The sequence below is a fragment of the Rattus norvegicus genome, chromosome 16, assembly GCF_021556685.1.
Source record: "Rattus norvegicus strain SHRSP/BbbUtx chromosome 16, alternate assembly SHRSP_T2T, whole genome shotgun sequence".
NCBI classification, from domain to species: Eukaryota; Metazoa; Chordata; class Mammalia; order Rodentia; family Muridae; genus Rattus; species Rattus norvegicus.
The window spans coordinates 17741077-17764207 of NC_141549.1; the positions used below are offsets into that span (position 1 = coordinate 17741077).

Sequence of the window (23131 nt, forward strand, 5' to 3'; positions counted from 1 at the left end):
GCTGATTCATGTCTGCTATCCCGGCTCTACCAAACCGGACCGCTGGTGTGTCCGTGAAGTGTTCGCGAGTGGATAAAGCTGCCGCTGTTAAGCTGTGAACTGATTTCCAGACAACACAGATGGGAGATGCTCCATAGAACCATTTCTAAACAGGGCCACTTCCCCTGTGCCCTTTGCTTTCCTTTACCTCTGGGGGGCGGTGGGCTAAAAGGGAGATTAAAGTGTTAAGAACCATCGTTAAAGGTTGAAAAATTAAAGTTACATACCACCACTCCCTGCAGATGCCGACTTTTAAAAAAAGTTGTATTTTTATGGGGTTGGGTAGCCAGCTCAGTAGTTAAAGAGAATATTCTGTTCTCACAGTGGACCTGAGTTTGGTTCCCAGCACGCATTTTGGCCCACACCCCTGTAACTCTGGTTGCCTGGGCCATCCAACGCCCTCTTCTGACCTCGCTTAGCAATCCACATACAGATGTATCTAGCACACTCAAAAAGAAGCGCATAAGTAATAAATCTTTACACCTCTAATTTATTTTTATAGATATGTTTTGCATGTGAATGTGTGTGTGTGTGTGTGTGTGTGGTGCACCCAGCACCCTCAGAGGCCAGAAGAGGGTGCAGGGGGTCCCTGGAACTGGACTTACAGTTGTCTCCATACAGATGCAGGGGACAGAACCCTGGTCCTCCAGTGCTCTGAGCCATCTCTCTAGCCCTGCACCCACTTCTTATTTTCTGGGACAGAGTGTTATGATCCTCTTGCCTCAACCTCCATAGTGCTGGAGTCGCAGGCATGGGCCACCATGCCTGACTTCATTCCTTTGTGAGTGTGTGCTAGCTCAAATGGAGTTCAGAGGGCAGCTTTTGGGAGTCGATTCTCTCCACACAGCATGTGGGTCCCAAGGGTTGAAGCAGCAGGCTCTGTCTCTCACATGCTGTGCGCCACCCTGCTGGCCAGCGCTGGTTCTCGTGCACTGGCTGGTGGAGTCCAGGTCAGCCTCCCTGACTTAGGTGCCATCTGAGACACCTTTGCTCAGCTTTGCCGCCTGCTTCAGCATCTTTGTGCCCTCTGATGCCCCAGGCTGCCCCTCTGCCTCCCAGCTGCCGTTTCTTCTTGCTGATGTGCAGGGTGGAACTAGGAGTCACGCATATCTGCATCTCTCAGGTGTGCAGGGCCATGGTGGGTGGGTTAAAGTGAGCTGCATAGAGCCATAGCCTGCTGCAGACCTGTAGAGTGACAGGTGGTGGGGTGCAGTGTGACCTTGTGACCACTGGTGAGTAAGGCAGGGCTGGGAGGCTTCTAGGGTGCTGGCAGGCCCTGTGCTGGGAAGGTTGTACTTGGAAGTGAGGTCTGCACAACATAGCCCACATAGGAGTGTGGTGACAAGGAGTGACAGGAGAGCAGAGTCACAGAGTGAGATGGTCCTGAGGGTCAGAGCTCAGACACCCAATGTAGAAACTCAGGACTTGAAGCCCACAGGAGCTCAGTCACCAGTATGGGGGCCCAGCCTATACCTGCGCAGGTGGGAACATGGGGGTCTACAGCTTCAGACCACCAGAGGACGGCCACTATGCAGAGACATGACAGGCAAGCTAGAGACCGAGAGGACACTCTATCCAGTGTCTCTTGGATAGGCACTCCTGCTACCACGGGAAGGGAAGTGTGGTTCCTTCACTGCTAGGCTTGCTCTGCTGCAAAGGAAGTCGACCCTTCCAACAGGGTCCCTGTGTGGGGCCTGACCACAGCAGAGAGAAGAGGCTGCACATGTAACAAATAGACTTTAATGTCACTGTCACACATGGGTGGAGGACGACGAGGTCTTGTACAGTGAGACTGGCCTGTGCTGCCCAGGGACTTTGGGGCAGAGGCTGAGGCCATGTGCCCTTCCGGGGAAAACACTGATGTGGTCAAGGGCGGGCAAGGGGGCACAGCTGGCCCAGGAGAGCGACTGTCCTGCCAGGGAAGGACCAGTGTGGATAGGAGGCAGCTGCACAGGACAGGACAGAAAGGTGACAGGACAGCCACAGACGACAGTGACCAACATGCTCAGCAAAATGGCAACAAAAGGAGGCTCCAGTGGTGAGCAGGGATGGCGCCCACAGGGTGGTGGGTGGCCAGTCATGAGGCACCAGGAGCTCAGCTCCAGCTGGCTTGTCCCTGGGGGAGGCTGGCAGACCCTTCCTTCCCACCCTGGATCAGAATGGGACCAGGGAAGGGGTTCTGTGTGAGTCTACTCAGGCTTGAGGGGAGGGTGGCTGCACGTCCAGGGCCACCCTCCAGCTTCAGTTTTGGTGAGTGTGGCAGGTGTGCCCTGAGGCTGGGTGGGCTGGGCTGGTTACCAAGGCCTCTCACTGGGTCCGGAGCTGGTAATCTAGAAACATGGGGGATTCACTCTCAGCTCCACAGATACCCAGGGCACCCACCCTCAGCTCCACAGATACCCAGGGCACCCACCCTCAGCTCCATGTAGGAAGCCACGGCCTAGAAAGACTTCTGTAGGTCCTGCTAGCCAGGCAGCCACTCACCTCCATTCTGCGTGATATAGCGTACCCAGGGCAGGGCCTGGTACCCGCTCTTCTCAATGATTTTCAGGTAGCGCACCTGGACACAAGAGCCTTGAGTAGGTTGCACCCCTACCAGCACCCCTCATCCAAGGGGCAAGGCCAAGGGGGCAGACCTGGCATAGCATGAGGGGTTGTCAGCAGCAGCCAAGACCCAGGCTTGGTGACCTTGGGCCTTTCAGGGGAACAGTGTGTTTCCCTCATCCACACACTTGAGGGACCCCAAGGAAATAGGCCCTATGTCGGGATGGGGCTTCTGCTGTGACACTGGGCTCAAGTGTGAGGTTCAGGCAGCCAACCCCAACACACTCATACCTGGATGCCAGAGGTAGTGAAATAGGGGATCTCGAACTTGACGCTGATGGGAGGCTTGCCCTCCTTGTCTTCCGCTTCCACACTGGGAAGGCCGAAGTGGGCCCGCATCAGGTACTCCTTGCCACCCTGGGGGCCAATGTAGGAGGCAGTTAGGCAGCAGCCCACAGCCATGTGCTGTCTCCCAAGCTAGCCATGGCTCCCAGGAGCCAACTTGGGGCAGGGTGTGACCTGGCTTCACCAGCTCCTAGGGAGAGACGGGTGGCTGAGGAGCCAGACCGTTCAGACAGGACTTGTAGTGAAGGGAGCCCGGGGCACACTGGGGAGAGGGATGTGTCTGTCCCACTGCACAGCCCCAAGGGGACTGTGAATAGGGAGAGGAGGACACTGAGGTGTGGGTAGGTGCAGGTTCCCAGGAGCCCAGCGATAACTTGGAGGTGGTTGGAGAGCGGGGCCAGTCAGGACTAGCTGAGACCCCTGCCCTGCTCTGGCCATGTAGAGTGCATCAGGCCTGGGCTTGGCTGTTCCCTCTGACTGGCACTCTAGCTCTAGCTATACCTGGGACAACACATGGCCTTTGGTTTCCTGAGCTCACACTTCAGGGTGCAGCAGGGCAGGGCTCCATAGCCTAGGTCCCTGCATCGGCTCCCAGCCACAGAGGACACCATGCCATCTGCATGGATCCAGAGCGCATAGCCCTCTGACTCCTGGGACCTAACAACAGAGTAAGGGGGACGGAGAGAGAAGACCTGCCCTCGGGAACACAGGGAAGCAGGGCCTTCAGGGCACAGAGACAGGAGGGGGGAGCACATTCAAGGCCAGCCTGAAGTACAAGAGTTTGAGGTCACGCTGGACTGCAGAATGAGTTGCAGACCTCTGAGACCATTCAGGGAGACCATTTCAAACTAACAAAGTCCCTACAAAACAAAAACACAAAACAACTTCTATGTGAGAGCAGGAGTTGTAGAAAATGGCACTACATGTTACACTGTGGTCTCGTAGGTACAGACCTAGGCGGAGCTGGAAGGAATGTTTCTCTGCATCGACACTGATGGAAAAATCAGTGAGGGAACTGAACTTGAAGGAGGGCGGGCGACTGGGCTGGGGCGCAGTCACAAATCAAAGACCAAGGGAACATGAGGATGGATGGAGGCAGAGGCAGGAGGATCTCCGTCAGTTTGAGGCTAGCCTGGACTATCTACACAGTGTGCTCAGGTCAGCCAGTGCTAAGATCCAACCTCAAAGACAAAAACAAAAACATGACAGACAAGAACCCCGAACCCTCAAGCACCTCTGGCGGGAATGTAGCACCGGTCACTGCTACACAAACAATTTAAGCTACTGTGGCAGACCATTCTGAGACTCTGTGGGTGTAAGCCTGGGGACAGGAAGCAGGGCATGGAGGAGAGCCCTGTGCTCACACACTCACTGCAGCTGATCTTGGGCGCACCAAGAGCGCCTCTCAGTGGAAAGGGAAGGGGCATGGTGTGGAGTATTATTTGGCCTTAAAAAGGACTTCGGTAATACGCAAGACACTGAGCTGTGTCTCTGTGCTGTGTGACAGAAGGCTGGCAGAAAACAGGGAAAGTCAACAGTGGCCACCAGGGCCAAGCTGCACCTCCCCTGAGGGTGGCCATCCTTCCCACCTATACTCCCACCCCCATGTGAGGCCCTCAAGTCAGGGTGCACAGCAGCAGAGTCTACCTGCTTGGGTGCCCTGGGATCATCGCCAACACAGAAAGGGTAGGAAGCAGAGGCCAGCCCTGACTCTCGCTATTTCATCACTAAATACTTCAGGGTGGCACAGTGAGGTGCACCAGGGATCCTACTGTATGTGGACCCTGTGCACTGTGGCTGTGTTGCACCACAAAAGGAAAGCTCTCCTGGGATGGACCTATGGCCAGCCCTCCCCAGCCTGCTAGGGTGCAGAGAAGGACTGCACCTGTGTTCCTGAGACCAGGATGTCACTCAGCAGGACTACCCCTCACTGCAAGGAAACACATTCCCCAAGGTGGCACAGGGATGGGTCCCAGGGAGATATTTAGGGGTACCTGGTGAATGTGGGGCTCACCGGGAAGGATTTGATGGACCACACGATCTCACTGTTTTCAGGGACCCACTTGACACTCCCCACCGTGGTCTTGAACTTGGGTGAGTCGGCGTCATTGGGGACTGGGATGTGGATCTCCACATTGTTGGCTGTTGACCGCCGCTTGAACTGGCTCTTGGCCTGCAAGGAGGCGCCAGGCAGAGGCACTGGATGATGCAGGGAAGGGAGTCTGGCCACCCCCAGCCACCTTACCAGGCCCACACAGTTCCTGCCTGGCAGTGGGTGCCCATTATCCACCAAAAACTTGGACTTCTCTAGGCACTGCCCACACCTGACTTAGGCCTCCAAGATGCCCACCCTCTCACTGACCTTGACCATGTACTCAATGCGGCTGTGGGAATGCTTTTCAATCACGGACTCGATCCAGATCAAAGGCTTCACCTGTAGGTGCGGAGAGGGCACGTATCCCTGCTGGTGTCTCACCACACCTCATGCTACTGAGGGGAAAGTGAGGCCAGGCAAGGCCCCATCTTCCAGGAGACCAGTGTGTATGAAAATAGAGGTGATGACCATGGGAGATCCAGTGGTGGCCAAGTTTTCCGCCCAAGTAGGGGTGGGAGGCAGGTACCCAGAGGATGTGGGAGGACTGGAGCACAATTTGCCGGGAACTTGCTACACTCACATGGGTGTTGAGGCGGTAGGACATGAGTTCGAATTCTCCGTCTGGTGGAATGAAGGATATTGTGCGGTCATTCTCAAAACGTGACAACCGCACACACTGGTGGAACTTCACGTCCTCCAGCTCCACTGACTTGCTCTTCCCTCCTGTGAAGGGCAGGGGTGAGGCTGGCAGGGGTTACGGGTCCCTGCCCATGCCGGAAGCATCTACAAGAAGCCAGTTCCTAGACAGCCTACTGTCACCTCCTTCCATCACATGCCTGTCTGATGCTAGCACAGGGTCCGTGGTTACCCTGCTTATGTCCTGCTAAGCCTGCAGCAGCCAGACAGCAACAGGCCAGGGCACATTTGCTAAGTGGCTGTGGGTACCATTCACCCACTACAAAGGGACCAGGTATGGCTAGCAAGTCCAGGAGGCTGTGAGGCCCGGAACCAGTGAAGAGCCACAGCGGCCTGGCCATGCCCACCTGTGCTATGCTCTGCCATTAGAAGGCTTACCACGCAGAGAGCCCAGCTTTGGTGTGTTACCTCCCAACAGCCCACCGCAAAGGGAAAGGGACAGAGGATGGGGCCAGGCTCTACCATGGGTCTCTGATGATATCTAAGTACCCAGAACCTTGGTTGTCTGCCACGCTCCTCACGGAGGGCCTCAAACTCAGAATCTTCCTGCCTCAGTGTCCTGAGAGATGGGATGAGGGGCAGATGCCACCACACCAGCCAGATCTTCCTGTCCGTTTTGGTGCTGGTGGGTACTGAACCCAGGCCTGCTAGGTCAGCACTGACCACTTACTGACCTGCAGTAATGGGGATTCTCTGTTAAGTCTTGTTTGCTGTGTTTGGGAAGGCGTGTGCCACAGTGCACATGGCAGTCAGAGGACAACGGCAGGACCTTGCTCTCCTCTCACCATGTGGGCTCAAGATATCACAAAAGGTCATGGGGCCTGGCAGCAAGTACCTTCACCTGATGAGCCGTCTCAAAGCCCCAAGGGCTTTCTCAAACCTCATCAAAGCAGCTGGCGGCCCCCCAGGTAGGCATGCACTCAGCTCTAACTTGAGGTCAAGAAAGTCCCCTCCCCATAGCAAGACTGATTCAGCCTCAGCACTGTCCTCAGGTACTCACGGCCCGTGTTGTCGAAGAGGACTTTGTCATTGAGACCCAGGCGTAGCTCAGGCATGCCTGAGAGGAAGACGCGCATCTTGATGGAACCCACGATCTCACTACGCAGCACGTTGCCATTGGCACTGACCTGGGGACGCAGTTGCCATGTGAGGTGTGACCTCTGCCATATTTGGCTTAATTGCAAACCTGCAGTCTTCCAGCTCACCAGGTGAAAAAGGACTTCCCACAAGGCCTCTGTGGCTTCCCGCCCTTTGTTTAAGGCAAGGTCTCTCACTGAGCTAGAGTTCTTTCTTTTCTTTTCTTTTTTCTTTTTTTTTTTCTTTTTTTCGGAGCTGGGGACTGAACCCAGGGCCTTGTGCTCGCTAGGCAAGCGCTCTACCACTGAGCTAAATCCCCAACCCCTAGAGTTCTCATCTTGGCTGGGTTGATCCTCCTGTCCCAGCCCTCAGTGCTGGGGCTACAGCACCCCCTCCCCCAGCTTCCACACAACTTGGGTCCTCCAGCTTGTGCATGAGTGCTCTGCTTATGTCTGTAAGTCGGGGTGTATGTGTATCGGGTGTCGCTGCCTCTGTGTGGAGATTAGAGGACAAGTCTGTGGTGATGAGGGCACTGGGGATGGAGCACAGGTCATGAGGCTTGAGGTGTAGCAACTTGGCTCACTAAGCAATCCCCTGAGCCCTGTATTCTTTAAATTAAACTGTAGTTATATTTTACTCTGTGTGTGTGTGTGTGTGTGTGTGTGTGTGTGTGTGTGTGTGTCTTCGTGTATACACACATGTGAACTCTCACAGGGCAGAATGCAGGAGTCAGTTCTCTTCCACTAGACTGAAACCCAGAAGGTCAGGCTTGTGGGAATCCCTTTTTTAACTGCTGGGCCATCTCTCTTGCTGCCCCTTCTCTTTTGTTTTTTCTGAGACAATGTGACCCTGGAGGGTCTGGAACTTAAGGTTTCCCTACCTCAGTCTCCTGAGAGACACCACAATGCTGTACCTACAGATTCTGAAAGGGAGGCTGGTACAGAGAGCAGTCTCTGACACTGAGTCCTGCCATCTGCTGCCAGGGCTCAGGCTACACACTCTGCTGGGTTTCAGTCTTATCCCTGACTTCCGCCCTGGAAAAGATGGCAGGTTGGGAAAGGAAGAGAAAGGCAGCCTACCAAGAGGTTAACGGCCTCAATGACGTCCAGGAATACTTCGTTCTTCCGATACTTGATACCTTCTGAGCGCCAGGACACAGCATTGGTGACGGTGGCTGGGGGCCGAGGGGCTCCTGTTTCCAGCTTGTGGCCTTCCTGAGTGATGTACCTGTGGGGAGTCGCTTAGTTACAGTAGTGACACACAACGTTCCACCGAGATCAGGACAGAGCTTGAAGCCCCACATCAACTGGTCGGGGAGGGTACGGTATGCATGCTATAGTGAGTGGGCCGAATACACTTCATTTCTGAGGCAAGGCACTGGTGTGCGGTGGGGAATAGGATTAAGTGGTCAGCACTGTGGGCTCCTGGAGGGACTGAGCCCTCTGCCACCAGGACAGCAGAGCAGCAGCTCTCCCCAGACTCCCAGGTAAGTGGCGAGCTGGCACCCCAGGCCGCACGGAGCGGTGGAAGTGCAGAATGGGGCCTGCTGGTTTCTGCCTCTGCAGGTGGGGATTCCAAAAGCCTGCCTCAGTTCAGTACAGTCAGCAAAGGCAGGGCTCCGATTAAGGTACCATATTTGTGTGGGTGGAGACATGGGGTATATGTATAGGAAAGGGTCCTGACCCAAGAGGCACTCAGCAGAAAGCATCTGCAGGGCTGAATCCCTGCACCACACACAAAATTAGGAACTCCATGTCCAGAACCCAGTACACAGGACACATGGCCCATTCCTGTCAGCCCAGCGCTCCAGAGGCAGACATAGGAGGATCAGGACCCTATCTCAAAATAACTAAAAAACAGTTGGTGCAGAAGGAGCAAGCTGATTGCTCTGTTGGGCTGGCAACTAAGCCGCTGGGAGTGGGGGTAGGCAGGGGACACGTGTACTCACTCCTGCAGGATCTTGCTGTCGGTGGTCTGCGGGTAGCCGAAGTCCATGAGCTCATCCAGAAGCTCATAAATGATAACAAAGTTGTCTCGGATGCTCTCCTCCTCCAGCTCCTTAAAGTACTCAGAGAACACCTGGGCCAGGGGCAGCGGAGCAGGACTCAGCCCAGACCCAGAGTGATTGCACAGGCCAGAAACCAAAATCTGAACTACAGACCACAGGCATTGGCCAGGCGGGGCCCTGTACCAGCACTTTGGCTGTCCAGGCCTCTGTATCAATCCCAGCTGTGCCTGTGATCCCTGCCTCGGCCTCAAGACTGCTGCCTATCCACATAGGGTGTTGCTGTCTGGCTGTAGACAAGCACCACCATTTCAATAGGTAGCTAGGGGGCTAATGAAGGGACCTGGTCTTTACACTAGCACAGAAGCGCACAGGTCCTTACAAGTGGGAAAGGCCGGCTCTGGGAAATGTGCTCCAGCACCCCAGTCATATTCCACCAATCAGAGGTGGCTAAGCCAGGCTGTTCAGAGTGGACCTGCTCAGAAGGAAACCACCTGGAGGCTCTCCCCAAAAGATAATGGAGGCTCTCCATCTTCTACCCTTGTCTAAGAGGCGCCCACCCAAGAGGGAGGGGGAAAGACAGGAAAGGGGTTCCTGACCTCCAGAGGCACTTAGTGGAAATACAGACTAGCCCTGGAGCCCTTGCTTAATACTAGCACCAAACAGGTTGACTCAGCAGCCAGAGGTTACTTAAGTCCAAAGGTGTCCTGGGTAAAGCTAGGCACTAATTAGTATCAAACCACACTCCATGGCCCCAAGGTCCAGCCCTGTGCACCTAACTGATCCCAGGCCCTACTGCGCAGGCACAGGGCCTGGATCACATGATGCACCTCCTGCCAGGAGGGTTGCACAGCCAGGTTCCCATCTTGCTAGCTTTCTTTACCTCCAGGGTGGGCATGACTCTCACCTGCAAGGAAACTGAGACTTCCTGGACCAGGACCCCTGGGTATACAAAGCTACAATCCCCAAAGTCCTCCCCAGCTGGGAAGTCAAACCACTGGGGCCTTACCTGCACCACCTTGTAGAGGAAGGAGAATACTAGCGACACACAAGCATTCTTTTTTGAAGTGGCGACCACTGGTGGGTAGCAGTCAAGGAGCCTTCTGAGGCCAGGATACCACACCACAGGTGCCCATTCCCACGGCTCCCTGCCCCAGCCACAATCCAGTGGTCCACTGAGCCCAAAATTAGGACTAAGCCCCAAGTCTGAGCCAGGCCAGGGACATGTGGTAAGCATTCAGAGGAGCCTTGGTGACAGAAAGTGTAAGGTTTAAGGGGTAGCTTCTGGATGCTGCATTTAGGAGCAAGACTAGGAGAGCCCAGCTAGGTGGAGAAGCAGCCAGGGCCAGGCCTCTCTTCTTTCTGTTGGTGACAAAGCCCCTACAGTCCTCTGCTCTACCAACTGAGCTATCGAAGGAAGCCGACAAAGCCCTTCTGAGGAGAATGCTATACATGTCTATTCACTCCAAATAGGGAGCCCACAGTAGACCCAAGGATGGGCCATTTCCTTTCAGGTATCCTTGGAAGCTGCCCACTGGGTCCATATAAAGTCTGGTCATAGGGAAGCCAACACAGGTTAGAAAATTGTTAAGGCTGCTGGCTCTGCTGTGACGCAGTCTGCAGTTTTGCGTGTTCTCCTAACACTAATTATGGCCTGAACAAATGGACACATACATAAAATCAATCTGTAGATTTAGTACGACATCAGAAAGACATGAGAAACTCTCTCTCACCAGTGCAAACACAGCACAGCTACAAGCATTTCATGCAAGTGAGCAGCAGGGGAAGCCACCACCAAGGTCTCAGCCAGCTAGGCGTTATGTGTGGACATCCATGGAGATAATAGTGATAGCAGTCACTTCACTAACATGAAGACGACCAGGTGTAATGGCACTTCTACCTACCTTACAGCCCAGCTGAGGCTTGGATAATTGAAAGGAAAAGTGGAGGGCTACAGAGATGGCTCAGTGGTAAAGAGCATAGGTTGCTCTTCCAGAAGACCCAAGTTCAATCCCCAGCACCCACATGGTGGCTCATCACTGGCTTTAACTCTAGTTCCAGGGGATCCAATGCCTTCTTCTGGCCTGCAAACATGCAGGTAAAATATGTCTACAAATGATGCCTTTAAAAAGTAAAAAACAAAATGTTGTTTAAACAGGTAAAGAGTTTAAATCCAACTGGTACCCTACATGGATGGAGAAGGACACTCGCGGAGGTCATCAGGTTATTGGGTGAAGTCCCTGTGCCATGGGCAGACTATCTCCTGGGAGGTGCTGCAGGACACCCTGAAGCTCCATGAGCCATGCAGGCCGCTGCTGCTGTTGTACAGCAGAACCGGATGGTAAGAGCCTATTGTTGAAGACACTGCACTTGGACTGCAGAACATGGGGAAATTAAGTTGGAACCAAATGGAAACTCCCACCCTGCTGGTTGGCTTTCCTAGTGCCAGAAAGGGCTGTGAGGGCTGTTGATGAACAGTTATCAACACTCCTGCTCAGCTATGGACCCAGTGTGCTCAAACACCACATGCTCGGCACATGTGCCTGGATGTGCACTACTGGCACAGATATCATGGGTGACACCAACACCTTTCTATTGGACTTTAGGCCCACTCTACAAGGGAGTTCACAAATGCTAATATACATCAGGGAAAAAACCCTATGCCTGGGAGGGAGAGCAGGGCAGGAACTGCAAGGGAAGACCGTGTCCCTGGGAAGAGGTGGCATCTGTGCCTGTAGGGGTTACACGCATGCACACATTTACTGACGAGGGGACTGGCAGCTGAAGAGCTCCTGCACAGCCAGATCTCCAGAGGTCTGCTCAAAGCCCAAAGTGGTGGGTGCAGCCACGGTGGGTCTCCACCTGGCATCACACTTGATTTGAGGCTGAAGCAGGGCTGAGGATGTAGGGCACATGAGATCTTCCCACCCCTACTCCTACCCTGTTCCCCTCATTTGTCCACTCCTGCTCCTGACAGTGTGGCCATACACAGCAGCCAGAAATCTCTAGACCACAAGGCCACCTATAGCCAGTCCACCCCATCCAAAGACCTACCCCATTTAACATGACACATCTCCAGAGGACAACTTCAGGCCCAGTTGGCTCCCACTCTTGCCCTGTGTCTCTCCCCTCCTCCCACAGCTGCAGCTTCTGGAATACTTAGCATTCCCTGTGTCCTCTGTGTGAGGCCTGTGTCCTCTGGCTGCCCAGCTCTTCTGTGCTGGTGGGCAGGCGTGTCATCCCCAAGGCCTGACTCCACAGCATAGGGATACGGTACAGGTTGTTGTGCTTAATCCACATGAAACGAACGCCACCATGGGCCAAGATAGGTGACAGCATGCCCTCCTCCTCCTTCTCCATCAGAATGGGCATGAAGTGCTCCACCTCTGACATGTCCACATCCCCACGGTAGTTCCTGCAGATGAGCACCTGCATTAGGAAGGAAAGAAGGGGTGGCTTCCTCTGAGGGTCTGAGGTAGGGGTGGGGACCATCTGTGAAGGGACACAACTTGAGGCTAGTCTGATTTTCACCCTATGAAGTCCCACCACAAGGCTCTTCCTTCAGCAGAAGGTGGAGAAAGGAGGGACTGATCCTCTCAGACACTGGGCCAAGCCTTGCCCTATGAGCACTCCATGCAGACCCTCTCAGTGTCTTTGCTGTGCTGGCACACTTGGCTCTCCTGAGCACCTGATCCCAGAGGAGTCCAAGTTCATGGGATCCCACTGAAGCCTGTACAGGAATAGCCCTGCCCTGGTCTTCCTCCTTGCATGGTGTCTGAACCACTGTCCATCATCCTGTGAAATAGCCAAAGTTGGTGGCTCCTCAGAAAGTGACACCAGAGTTAAGTATGACCCAGTGGCTCATCCTAGAGAATCAGAGAAGCTGTGTGTCCATGGGCACTCAACGGAGAATGAAGCCGGGAGTGGGTTCAAGGAGCCTCGGCACATCTCAAATCCACTATGTAGCCAAGGATAGCCTTGAATTCCTGTTTCTCCTGCTGCTACCTCCTGAGTGCTGGGATGACAGGTATGAGCCAGTCCACATAAATGAACACCCCAGTGGCTGAATCTTAAATAGAGCCACACCAGAGACAAAAGGACTTGTCTTGCAACAGATGTATGGAGAATCTGGCTGTTCCAGGACCCCAGGATTCCAGAATCTGAGGGCCCTCCAATACAGTGCTGTGGTATCTAAGGACAGCCTGCTCTGACAAAAAACATTCCTGAGGCTTTTGCTTTGTCGTGATGATTTCACTATGTAGCCCAGGCTAGCCTCAAACTCACGGCAGTCCTTCTGCCTCCAGAGTGGTTAGGTTATAGGCATGAGATACCAAACCCAGTTCAAATGCAACACCTTTCCCTCTCCCCGACCCCTCTCTCTTTGTGCTGCCACCTCAGATGATCTAGCTAGCCAGCAGGCTCCTGGGATCACGGGCTGCCATACCCTCCTGGTATTATGTGGGTCCTAGGAATCTGTACTCAGTTCTTCACACTTATATAGCAAACTGTTTCCCTGCTAAAAATACTTTGTCAAGCATGGTATGACACCTCTAATCCTAGCACTTGGAAGCAGAGGTAAGGAAGTTTACATAGTAAGTTTCAGACTGAACACAGTGAGACCCTGTCTTTTTAAAAAATCCTAGGTTTGCTGGGAATGACAGTGCAGGCCTTTAATCGCAGCACCCAGGAGGCAGAGGCTGGTGGATCCCTGAGTTTGAGGCCAGCCTGGTCTACAGATCAAGTTCCAGGACAGCCAGGGCTACACAGAGAAACCTGTCTCAAAAAACAAACAGGAGGTGGAGAGATGGCTTAGCAATGAAGAACACTGGCTTCTCTTGCAGAATCCCCAGAATCACATAGAAGTGCACGCCTATCCACGACTCCAGTTCCAGGGCTTCTGACACCCTCACACATGCAGTCAAATACTAACAACCATAAAATAAAAATTATGTGTGTGTATGTGCATACACACACACACACACACACACATATATATGCATACATATACAGATACACACTATGTATGTATATAAAACCAAATAAGCAAATAAATAAATCCCAGGAGTTGGGAAATGGCTCGTTACTTAAGTGCACTGCTATTCTTTTTTTTCCAGAGCTGGGGACCGAACCCAGGGCCTTGGCTTGCTAGGCAAGCGCTCTACCACTGAGCTAAATCCCCAACCCCATGCACTGCTATTCTTTCAGAGGACCCAGGTTCAGTTCCCAGCTTCCACATTGGGTAGCTCACAAGTGCTCGTAACTCTAGCTGTAGGGGATCTGATGTTTACTTCTGGCCTCCAGGGACGCCTGCACACGTTCGCACATACCCGTATCCCTCTCGCCTCCCCACACACTTAGTAAAAAAAAAAACAAAAAAAAAAAACAAAAAAAAAAAAACACAAAACCATTCGTGGTCAGCTGAGGGCAGATAAGAATGTGAACGCAGGACATGGGACTCTGAGCTGCAGGACATGAGGACGCCCAGGTAGGCTCTACCCTCAGAGTCACTGTGCATAGTGAAAGGAACCAAACAGGAATTGCTCCTTGGAATTACCCTGAGGAAATGGCTGCAGGAAGGGGCCATGAGGAAGCTGTGGGTGAGGGTTGAGGAGGTCCTGGTTACTTGGTGACAGTGCCTGTCTTGTCACGCTGCCTGCTGTCAGCATGGCTGGTTGGCCATGTGGCAGTGCTGCAGTTCTCCTGAGCTGCCACGCTAGACTGGCACCACCTGCTGCTGCATTTGCTCCTCAGAAAGCACGGTCTCTGCTGCTTCTAGCTGGGAGAGTGCAGTGAGGACGCTTCCTTCTGAGTTCTTTTTGGGCCTTGTGCAGACACAGCACACAAGGGGTAAGCTTTTGGGTCTGATGCTCCTTACCTCAGCTGAGGGACTCCCACTTGCCCACTTTTATTCCTCTTGCTACCTCTTATATGGTTGGCTGGTTAGTTTTACAGACTACAGTGCCCAGAGAGGTGGAGCTGCCTGCCTGAGGTAACACAGCACAGAGATCAGGGCTAGGATCTCCAAGACATCCTTACTCCCACTTACTGTGTGTTTGCCTGTGCTCACCAAGAACTGCTGTACTGGAAGGGAAGTCTACAGCCTCCCTGAGAAGCTTTCCAGAGGCAGGTCTGATCAAACCCCATCCTGGGGACTCCTCCCTGGAACTTCGGTGGCCGTGGAGCCTCCTCCCATTGGGCCCCCAAGGTCCCAGAACAGTCTATGGGCAACCTACACCCTACATGCCAACTGGGACATCTGTCACCTTCTCAGAACCACATCAGGTGTCTGCTCTGCCTGGAAGTCTTTTGTAACCTTCTCTGAATGCCAAACAGAAGGCCAACAACTGTTTGGCTGCTGGTTCAAGTGTTTCCTGCTAGGCCAAGAGGCCTGTGGAGCCCAAGTACCACGTTCTGTGGGCCTTTCCAGGGCAAGGCTTGTCCCACATCTACACTCAGTAACTCAGGAGACTCCAGATCCATTAGGAAGGCAAAGCTAAGACAGGCCAAGGTGCTTGTCTATGATCACACAGCTCAGCTGCAGAGATCCACATGTAAATCTAGCCCTCCAGCTTCAGCCCAGGATGGGTACTTGCTAGTTCCAATGAGATGTTTTCTAAAGGAATAAGCAAGCCATGGCAGGCAGCCCATTGCACCTCTAGGCCAGGGTGGACGGTAGAGCATGTGCCATGAGACCTAGGGAACGCTGCCCTGCCCAGTTTCCCAATAGGCTGTGGAGGACGCCCAGGTCTGGGACTCACCACTTGTTGACCTTGGGTGACCTACAAGGCAGGTATATACTCAAGGGACTAAGGAAAAAAACGGGGTGGGGGTTGGGAGGTTCTTCTAAACAGTCTCCATGTAGACTGGACATCAGTGTTCTTTCACTGATGAATGTTGGACTTGTTTACTGTGGCTGAACCTGTTCTGGTAGGTTCCAAACATAAGAGGTAGGCCACTTGCCTTCCACTCTGATGGCCTAAGGTAGGGCGGCAGCCCATTTCTTAAGGCTGAATGTGCCTTCCTGGAAGAGGCATTTGCACAGAATACACCGTGGCTGCCTGACAGAGGGCTTGTTGTTCTAGACTCTATCATCAGCACCACGAAACCATCCATTAGCCTAAGGAGACAGCTCAGTCTGTAAAGTGTTTTCCAAGTTTTTGACCTGAGCTCCATACCAAATCCCAGGCAATAGCCAGAATCTGGCCCGGTGGTGGTGATCTCTAAATTCAAGGCCAGCATGGTTTACAGAGTGAGTTCCAGGACAGCCAGGGCTACACAGAGAAACCCTGTCTCATAAAACCAAGAGGAGGAAAAAGTCAGATTCTTCTGGGAAGTACAGACAGGCAGATCCATGTGTTTTAAAGGTCAGGCAGCTTAGCTCAATCAATCTAGTGGCCTGGGTTTGATAACAAGAGCCCATGTAAAGGTAGCAGAGGGTCTCCTTCCTCCACACACATGTGCACACCCGCAAAAACAAACAAATGAAGTTTTCTTTCTCAGATAACCCTGGGAAAGCTGCCAGGGTCCTGTTTCTGTCCAGGGCCTTCATGTCTCAGCAATCTTGGTTATTCCCAGTCAGGAAAGCTCTCCCTGATCCTTTAGCTGGGACTGCTAGTCCATTATGAAGACATAGCCCCAACAGGTATCTATTTGTGCTTTTCCAAGTGACTAAGTTTAGCTGACAGATTCTGCCAACCCATGATGGCCCAGGGCTTAGCACCTGTCTGGTGAGGAAGCTTCCAGATAGCTACTTCTCAGTAATCTGTGTGACTCTGGGCAGTGTGTTTCCCCCTCTAAAACCACACTCTTATCATCCGCTTCTCTTAATGTCACAGGAAGCTCAGCTGCTCTAGGAAGCGCTGAAGCCTTTATGTACACTGTGGAGAGAGGGTCTGACCTATGGCCATACTCCCCGCCACGCCTCTAGCCAAGGGTCGAACGGTCCCCGTGGCGCAGGGTCCTGATGCAGGAGGCAGCTTCCAGTCCACAGGTGAGGCTAGAGTCCTGCACCCAGGCGTACAAGGGAAAGGAGCAAAGTGGACAGCAACCTCAGCCCACCAAGTTGGCTAGCAATCGAGTGGGACTCGCAAAAAGACCACCGCCCGTTTCTTAGCAACAGGGCGGGGCTGACAAGTGAGGCTGCCCCGCCTGCCAGACGTCCCAGCAGAGCTGGTCGGCCAGTTGCTTAGCAACTGGGTGGGTCCCGACAGGCCGCTTGCTTGACGCCCTCGCCCGGCTGGTCGGCTAGTTGCCTAGCAACAGGGTGGGTCCCGACAGGGCGAGGGCCCGTTGGTTGCCTGGCAACGCGGAGGGTGGAGAGCCCTTCAGTACCTTGCCCTTCAGGTCCAGTACGTAGACGGCGCTGGCGGACATGGCGGCTTTGGAAGGCCTCGGCAGTAGCCGAGGGCGGCGGCAACGGCAGGAACTGCCGGCGTTCAGCAAGGCCCGGCGCGCCCCACGACACTTCCCCTCCACTTCCGGTCCATGAAGCAGCGCGTGGACCGTTATGTCCGGTCTGAAGGAAGCCGTAAGTGCGCAAGCGCACAACGGAATAGGTGCAGGCGCAGTACGAACCTTTTGGCAGTATTTTTCACCCACAGCCCAATCGGGCCGGAAGTACGTCCCAGGGGGCGGGGCCTTCCAGATGAGCTGGGGACTGGAGGACCTGGGAAAGGCAGCTTTGTCAGTAGTCCTAGTAGCTTAAGGACTAGCTGTGGAATGAAGGCGGACGCTTCCAAGCCGGTTGCTGTGAGGAGACAATCCATCACCTGTTAGTGTCAACCTGTCAATAACTGAATGGGCTCCACCCATTCACCCCAGTGAACCCAGGGTAGCACGCGTGTGACTTAGCCTGTGCTTAGTACAAAGCGCAGCGGAATACTTTTTAATTCTGTCATTCCTAACCGCCTTTACCCATTGAGAGATCAAACCAACCCATCGACACCGGCCCCGACACCATGGGCTTGGTTTTAACTTTGTGTGTTACTGTACACACATAGGTCAGAGAACGAGTGGGGTCAGCTCTCTCTCCATCTCGTGGATCCCAGAGGTCAAACCCAGCTCTTCATTTTGTGTAGGAAGAGCTACCTGTATGTCCTTCTCACCCTTTCAGTTTTTTTTAAGACTGCAGCAGTAGTCATCTCTTTTTATAAAATATTTTATTTATATCAGTACTCTACCGGCAATGTGCACCTGCATGCCAGAAGAGGACATCAGATCCCATTATAAATGGTTGTGACCCACCAACCCCACTCCAAATCAAACAAAAAAACCTCAAAAAGTAAATTTGATATCTGTTTCATGCACAAAATTCTTCAAAAGATTGTATACTTTGTATTCTATGTTCAAAGACAGAAAAAATTAATATAAAATTACTTTAGGCTTTGTGCACTGGGGCAAATCAAACAGAAATCAAATGTATGCAAATTTGTGACAGTCACTGCAACATCTCATTACATATTACAAAAACCATTGTGTTCCCCATTCCCCAAATCTGGAAAAATCCCCAAATCCAAAATGGTTGTAAACACTTGAGACAAGGTATGCACACACCATCTCCCTCAGAGAGGTGTGAACACAGTGGAATAAATGTGTCCTCTAGACTGTGACACAGCTGAGTGCGTAAAGTCACTTGCAGCCAAGTCTTACAACCTGAGGTGGATCAAACCCCAGGATCCACATGGTGGAAGGAGTCAATTCTTCAAGTTTCCCTCTACACATGTGTACTCATACAATACATATTATACAATACCCACATATTTATATATACACATATACACCTTTAAAATACAACAGCATCGGGATTGGGGATTTAGCTCAGTGGTAGAGCGCTTGCCTAGGAAGCGCAAGGCCCTGGGTTCGGTCCCCAGCTGGGGGGGGGACGCGGGGGGGGGGGGGCGCGGGGAACAACAACAACAACCCAACAGCATCTGATTTCTCCCACACGGAACTGGTTTTTGCACTGCATTCTTCATTCTTCAGGGACACGGGCAGAATGGAAAGGTGTCCCTGTGATGGACAGCCGGTACAGACAACATTCACACTCCATGACTGGTATTCACTTTATTCCATACATGTCAGCTCCACCCATTTGTCATTCATTCAGTATCCATGGCAACAGAAGCTGCGTCTCTCAACAGTGTGCAGAAACTCTTCAAGTGGTCTACCTAGACCCTCAGATGCACAGCGCTGCAGCATCTGCACCACTACACCACGTCTGTTGGCACTGGGCCCTGGTCACACCTGGCATTTGGTGTCCTTAGACCAGGAGTGCCCACCAGGCTTATGCCACATGCTACATGCTTAGAAACCCAGGTGCCATGATTGAGAACTGAGATTAGCAACATCTGCTGTGGCAATCCACAGGGTGGACTGTGGGACAGGCTATGAGCTGGAGACCTGTGTCCTGCCCTTGCTTCAGATGGTGTTGCAGATACAATCTGATTGATGTGCAGGTGGTCCAAATGGAGCAGCACTGTGGTAACTTCTGTGGTGGGCCACAGGGGCTTCCTGTCCTGGCATTGTGGTGTAAGGGAAGACAGATGCCGCAATAGGGGTGGGAAGGGGACCATCCTTACATGGCCTTCACCCAGAAATGACCTCAGCATGTCAATCCACAGTGCTGTTGTCCGAACTGGAAAGGGAACTACCCCAAAACCAAGACCCAGTGAAAGGACAGCCTGGCTTTAATCAAGTCTCAGAAAGCCTGGTTTCAGCAGATGCGCCAACCAGGTGTCAAACAGTCCAGCCTTCTGCCTTCTGCAGCAGGGCTAGGTTACTTGGTCCAGCTGACTTTGGGGATGTCATAGTGCTCGGTGAGTGTGTCCAGGTGTCGGTTGAAGTCCTGTGGAAAACAGACCACATCAGTGTGAACCAGATAGGCAGTATCCCCGCCTGCACGCAGCCCATCTCACACACTCCACCATAGGCTTCGAGGCACTCAAGCCATGCCTGGGCTCTGGCCACCCCTGCGCTCAGCCTGCCGACAGATGCAGGGCTCACCTCCACTCTCTGTTTGTGGGTTTTTGATGCCTTCTTCAGGATTCTTTCCATTTGCTGGAGAGAGAAGAGACCAGGGTGAGTCCCCATGACTGACATAGCCCAGGCTGGAGCTGCACAGATGGGGGGTAGGGAGCCATAGCCCATTGGCGCCCAAAGCAGTTGCCCTATTTGGGAGGGACCCTGCTTAGCCTCCCTGCAACCCCAGTATTCCTCATGGGCAGATCCTGCCAGAAGCTGGGGATCAGTTTTGAGCTGCCTGGTGCCACGGTGAAAGCCTGGGAGGAAAACACGTCCCATACAAACAGACTCCTCACTAGAGTAAGAGACTCCAGGGAGGAAGGGCTGAGCAGACAGAACCCAAATGATCCTCAGTGTTTTAGCTTTCATTTCTGTTGCTATGACAAGATACTCAGGCAAAAAGGCAACTAGGAGGAGAAGGGTTCTCTGGCTTGCTACTTCAGGTTACAGTCCATCAAGAGGGAAAGTGAAGACAGAGACTTAAGGACCACAACTCAGTTAAGAGCAGAGATACACAGGAGTGAGCATGCCTCACGCTCAGTTTTCCTCTGCTCTTACAGAGTTCAAAACCTAAACCCTGGGCTGGAGAGATGGCTCAGCAGTTAAGAGCACTGACTGCTCTTCTAGAGGTCCTGAGTTCAATACCCAGCAATCATATGGTGACTCACAACCATCTGTAATGGGCATCCAATGCCATCTTCTGGAGGGTCTGAAGACAGCAACAGTGTACCCACTTACCCAAAATAAATAAATCTTTAAAAAACAAAACAAAACAAACAAACAAAACAAAAAACCCTAAACCCTAAAGGGCTAAAGATCTCCAGCTCAGTTCAGAGCTAACACCAATGGTGGCTCACAATTTTCTTAACTACACCTTCCACACCCACTACACCCTGTGGGAATGTCACAGTGCTTGGTGAGTGTCAGGTGTCCATTGGAGTCCTGCAGAAGACAGGCCACACCAGTGGCCCAGGTCAGCATTATCTCAATCTCTACCCAGTCCATCTAACACCCTGTACCACAGGTCTCACAGCACCCAAAGGACACCATGCCTTTGGTCCTGAGGGTGTGCTCCGACAGCCCAAGCCTCACTGCTCTGGGCTTCCCCTTTGGCAACACAGCACATGCAGACAACACACTCACACACATAAATAAAATTTCCAAAGTCTCCCACCCGGAGCTTGAGACATGGCTCAGATGATAAAAGAACTTACTGCTCTTCCAGAGGTCCTGAGTTCAATTCCCAGCAACCACATGGTGACTCACAACCACCTATAATGAGGCCTGTTGCCCTCTTCTGGCACACAAGCATACATGAAGCAGAACATTGCGTGCATTATAAATAATGTCATCCACCCAGGGACCAGTGCTGCCAAGGACAGCAGGAAGGGGTGGCAGATCCTAAGGATTCTAGCTTGTGTCGAGTTGTCAATTAGGGTGCCCAGGAGGGCCACCAGCCAGCCAGCCAGCCAGTCTGTGTCATTATTCAATTTCAAAGAAAAAAAAGAAAGAAAGAAAGTGACTCCATTGAAGTGGTTAGACCAGACCAGAGCACACTATTGGCTGGGGGAGACAGCAGGGTGATCAGAACCTGCAGATTACCACACATCCCAGAAACCCTGTGGGCCAGCACGCCCGTCGTTAGATGGAGATGGTGCCTGCCTGGATTTGATCAGTACAGGGTTATCACACTATAACACTGTACCCCAGAAATTCAAGTCTAGAGATCCTGCCAGGACAACCAAGGCTACACAAAGAAACCTGCCTCGAAAAACCAAAGCAAACTAAACAAACAAACAAACAGCCCAAAATAACTAGCATGGCCTTGTGGGCCATACCAGTCATTCCAGGAACTAGGAAGCTGAGGCAGGAGTTCAGAGCCAACCGCAACTTAACACAGAAAGTTCCAGAAGAGGCTGGGTTCCAGCCAAAACACACACACCACCTTCAAATAACAGATACATTTGAAGCTACGAAAGCGAGCTGTCATAGAAACAGACTTTGTGGTAACTTAAGAAATACAATGAACTTGGCCATATTAACAGCTGGCAACACCAGTCTGTCATCCCAGTACACAGGAAGACTAGTTGGGGCCGGCCTGCTCTGCCCCTGCCTCACCCGCTTCTCCTGCATCTTTTCGAAGGCCGCCTGCGCCGGCGTGCGCTTGTCCAGGCAGCGCCTCTTCTCCTCCTCGTTCTTCTTGCTCGTCCCCATGGCCTCCAGCATCTTGGCCTTGTCTTTGTCCTTCTTCTTCTTCTTCCTGGGGGAGAGGGGACCGGTAAGAGAAGCTGGAACCCCGGGGTCGGCCCTCAGGGACAGACCCCGGGCTTCCGGGCCTCACCGCTTCGTCACGCCGAGCTCCGCCACGCCTTTCAGCTTCAGGGGGCCCTTCTGGACCTGCTCGTATGCCTCCATATCCCTCACAGGCCCTGCCCCAGTAACTCCGCCACACTTCTTGTTTGCAAACTACTTCCGGCCGAAACCTTCCTCACTTCCTTCTGATTGGTTAGCTCAGACGCATGCGTCTTCAGGGCTTAGAGTAAGAGCACGCTTCCGGTCTCGGGTTCCGTGCCAACTCTCCAAAACTTCGTGTTTGGGCGTCCATTACAACCTTTATGGGTATCCGCTTTTGCTTTGTGGCATTATTTACTTAATTACTTTTTTTCCAATTTAGAAAATTATATTTACCCAGCGCTCCAGAGACTGAGTCAAGAGGATCTCTGGATTCAAGGCCAGCGTTGTTTACATAGTGACTTCAGGATAGCCAGGACTATAGACCCTGTCTCGAAATAAATAAGTGAAAATAAAGATTAAATCTTTAAAAAATACACGTGTATGTGAGTGTGTGTACACACATGCCAGAGCACACATGTGAAGGACAGAGGACACCTTGCAGGACTCAGGTTTCTCATGCTTCTGGTTCCTGGGAATCATCAGACTGATGCGGTCAGGTTTGTAGACGAAGAGCCCTTACCCGCTGAGTCATCTCAATGGAAACATTTTTCTGTGGGTTTAAGGGTAGAAGGGTCATGCTAAGTGAATCTGATTAACCTTGAATTTGCTGTGTAGACTGTTCTGCCCTCCACCTTGCTGCAGTTCTGCCTTAGCATGCAGAAAACTGGGACTGGACTTCAGGTGTGTGCCACCGCCCTAGCTTGTCTTGTTGGTGTAGGTGTGTTATAGGGGACAGACTTGCTATGTAGCCGGTGATTTAAAGTGTCTTTTTTGTTTGTTTTGAGATAGGGTCTCACTGTGTAGCTAGGCTGTCCTTGAACTCTCAATGCAGATCATGCTGCTGTGAATTCAGGGAT

At 52.6% G+C, this 23131-nt stretch overlaps 3 protein-coding genes across 6 annotated transcripts in view; 1 reads left to right on the top strand and 2 right to left on the bottom strand.

Moving 5' to 3' along the window:
• The window catches only part of Eps15l1 (epidermal growth factor receptor pathway substrate 15-like 1), a 172581-nt gene extending 159008 nt beyond the window's left edge, over positions 1 to 13573 (top strand). For all 3 annotated transcript variants that reach the window (XM_087588596.1, XM_087588597.1, XM_087588601.1), the window contains exons 22-23: positions 10960 to 11142; positions 13445 to 13573. In XM_087588596.1, coding sequence (XP_087444722.1) covers positions 10960 to 11100 — 141 coding nt within the window. In that variant the 3' untranslated portion in view covers positions 11101 to 11142; positions 13445 to 13573. The remainder of the gene's footprint in view (positions 1 to 10959; positions 11143 to 13444) is intronic.
• Positions 1758 to 17280, bottom strand: Ap1m1 (adaptor related protein complex 1 subunit mu 1). 2 transcript variants are annotated; one of them, NM_001044239.2, is made up of 12 exons: positions 17133 to 17239; positions 12074 to 12230; positions 9811 to 9878; positions 8745 to 8875; positions 7876 to 8023; positions 6720 to 6846; positions 5604 to 5746; positions 5291 to 5362; positions 4943 to 5101; positions 2875 to 3000; positions 2524 to 2599; positions 1758 to 2369 (listed from the first exon to the last, which is right to left on the bottom strand). In NM_001044239.2, the coding sequence occupies exons 1-12, from the start codon at positions 17172 to 17174 to the stop codon at positions 2347 to 2349; spliced, it is 1272 nt and encodes a 423-aa protein (NP_001037704.1). In that variant the 5' UTR covers positions 17175 to 17239; the 3' UTR covers positions 1758 to 2346. The 2 variants fall into 2 exon arrangements, with proteins under 2 accessions (NP_001037704.1, XP_087444370.1); XM_087588244.1 differs by having other exon boundaries at positions 1764 to 2369; positions 9811 to 10885; positions 10991 to 12230; positions 17133 to 17280.
• A 662-nt stretch (positions 17281 to 17942) lies between these two features.
• Fam32a (family with sequence similarity 32, member A) lies at positions 17943 to 22266 on the bottom strand. Its single transcript, NM_001128078.3, is given in 4 exon segments — positions 17943 to 19644; positions 19803 to 19856; positions 21939 to 22080; positions 22162 to 22266. Coding segments are annotated over 4 exon segments (339 nt in total). The 5' UTR covers positions 22236 to 22266; the 3' UTR covers positions 17943 to 19575.
• Positions 22267 to 23131: the final 865 nt, after the last annotated feature.